The 2181-nt window shown below is 43.2% G+C and overlaps 1 protein-coding gene across 2 annotated transcripts in view; it reads right to left on the minus strand.

The window, feature by feature from the left end:
* Tmed2 (transmembrane p24 trafficking protein 2) overlaps positions 1 to 2181 on the minus strand; it is a 14066-nt gene continuing 11885 nt past the window's right edge. For both annotated transcript variants that reach the window (XM_023720669.1, XM_004635872.1), the window contains one exon: positions 1 to 200. In XM_023720669.1, coding sequence (XP_023576437.1) covers positions 76 to 200 — 125 coding nt within the window. In that variant the 3' untranslated portion in view covers positions 1 to 75. The remainder of the gene's footprint in view (positions 201 to 2181) is intronic.

Consider the following 2181-nt stretch of genomic DNA (forward strand, 5'->3'; position numbering starts at 1 on the left):
AGAATCTAATGACACTAATGACCAACATGTTTGGTAAACAAGTGAATTGAGTTTGGGATCATGAGGAAAGGCCTTTTAAACAACCCTCCGGACTTCAAAAAATCTCTTCAGGTAGTAGATCTGTCCCAATGTCATGGCAACTAGAACAAGAGCTTCAAAGAAGGACCAAAGGACCACTCTGCTGTTTGTGTTGTCGTTGACTGTTGAAGACAAAAACAAAACAACAGAATTTAACAACAATCTCCCAGACGAGACGAGCAGTATAAATTATTCCTAGGCCTCACGCAGCACTGTTTCGCACACCACAGGACTCCTGGCCTCAGCTAACTCGGCATCCTCCAGGCAGAGATGTTGAGCTCTACAAGGGACCCTGATGATCTCTAAACAGCTCAGCCTAAATTCAGGGACAGAGTGCCACCTGCCAAGGTCATACTTCCAAGGTTAATCTCCAGCCCCACACTCTTGCTCTCACACCGTGAATGTCCTACATTATAGTGCTTTTACCTGAATCAGACATTTGACTTTAGGATTTTTTTTTTTTTTTTTGACTAGCTCAGGCTGCACTGCAGGCGAGTCTGTTGTGGCTTGTGGAGCTGGGGATCGAACCACATTCCCCTGTGCCTGACTTAGTTTGCCCAAGCAGGCACTTTAAACAACTGAGCTAACCCGGAAGCCCCAAACTAATCCCTTTTTTTCAACTGACTTGAAAAAAAGGGATTATTTCAAGATTAGAGTTAACAAAAACCATAACCTATCACGTCAAAATATGCCAGTCTAAGTGTATTTTTCCTTAAGTATTTAATGAACATATAGTATAAGAAAGAGACTAAAGGTTTTATGGCCTAAATGTGTTAAATAAAATGCATAAAACTTTTTTTAAAAAATTAATCAAAAAATAAAATTAATAAAAAAATTGATCAACAAGGGCCAGGGAGATTGCTCACTAGAATAAGCACTTGCCTGGCAAGAGCAAGGGCCTGAGTTCAACCCCCGGTTCTGCCAAAAATAAATAAATAAATAAAATTAATCAACAAAATATTTAACTGAGCACCTCCTATGCACGAGAAGCTTCTCAGCTTCATGGAGTGGTTATGGTAGTTATAAGACCGCCGGGTGTCAGACAAACCATTCCTGCTGCTCTCAAGCTAGAAGTGTGACTCTTCTTTCTTTCTTTTCTTTTTTTTTATTCTTTTCTGTATTTTAGGGCAGGGTCTACAGGGTGTTCTAGATCAGACTCATAGTGATCCGCCTGTTTACAGCCTCCCAAGAGCTGGGATTACAGCCCGGGCAATCACACCCCATCTCAGCGCACCCCAGGGGCGAGGCCAGCAGGGCAGGCCCTAAAGCTGTGACTCTTGAGGAAAACCCAGGATTATGGTACATCCACTCCACTCCTGTCACATTTCCACCAGGTACAGTTATTTTTCCTTTTTTTTTTTTTGTGGAACTGAGGATTGAACTCAGGCCCTTGTGCTTGCCAGGGAAGCGCTTATCCTACTGAGCCATCTTCCCGGCCTCTTATTTTTCTATTGTTACTTCTGTAAACCACTAGGTAGTTCCCCAACTTCTCCATAAATGGCCAAATGTCAAAAACAATTACAATTAATAACATTAACTAGTTAAGTGGCTGCCATACTGTTGGACACATGCCATTTATAAGAATAAATGATCTGCAATCTCTCAGTAGATGTGAAAAGCAACTTTTTACAAAAGGATAATTTTGTTGCTGAAAAATCGTGTGTATTTTTCAAAGTAAAAACAAATGCTGGGGGGCTGGTGAGATGGCTCAGTGGTCTAAAGCACCTACTTAGAACAAGCTTAGCAAAGCAAAGGGACAGCGGTTCAATCCCCAGCACCACATGCCAGCCAGCCCTGCCCCCTGGTGGGCTGAGCTGGCCACACACACATACACACACACATACACACACACACACACACAAATAAATAAAATTAAAAAAAAAAAAAAATGCTGGGCTGGGGAGATAGCTCAGTGGAAAAAGTGCTTGCCTGGGCTGGTGAAATGGCTCAGTGGTCTAAAGCACCTACTTAGAACAAGCTTAGCAAAGCACAGGGACCACGGTTCAGTCCCCAGCACCACATGCCAGCCCGCCTGCCCCCTGGTGGGCTGAGCTGGCCACACATACTCTCTCTCTCTCTCTCTCTCTCTCTCTCTCTCTCTCT

Source organism: Octodon degus, unplaced genomic scaffold, assembly GCF_000260255.1.
Source record: "Octodon degus isolate 3935 unplaced genomic scaffold, OctDeg1.0 scaffold00076, whole genome shotgun sequence".
NCBI lineage: Eukaryota > Metazoa > Chordata > Mammalia > Rodentia > Octodontidae > Octodon > Octodon degus.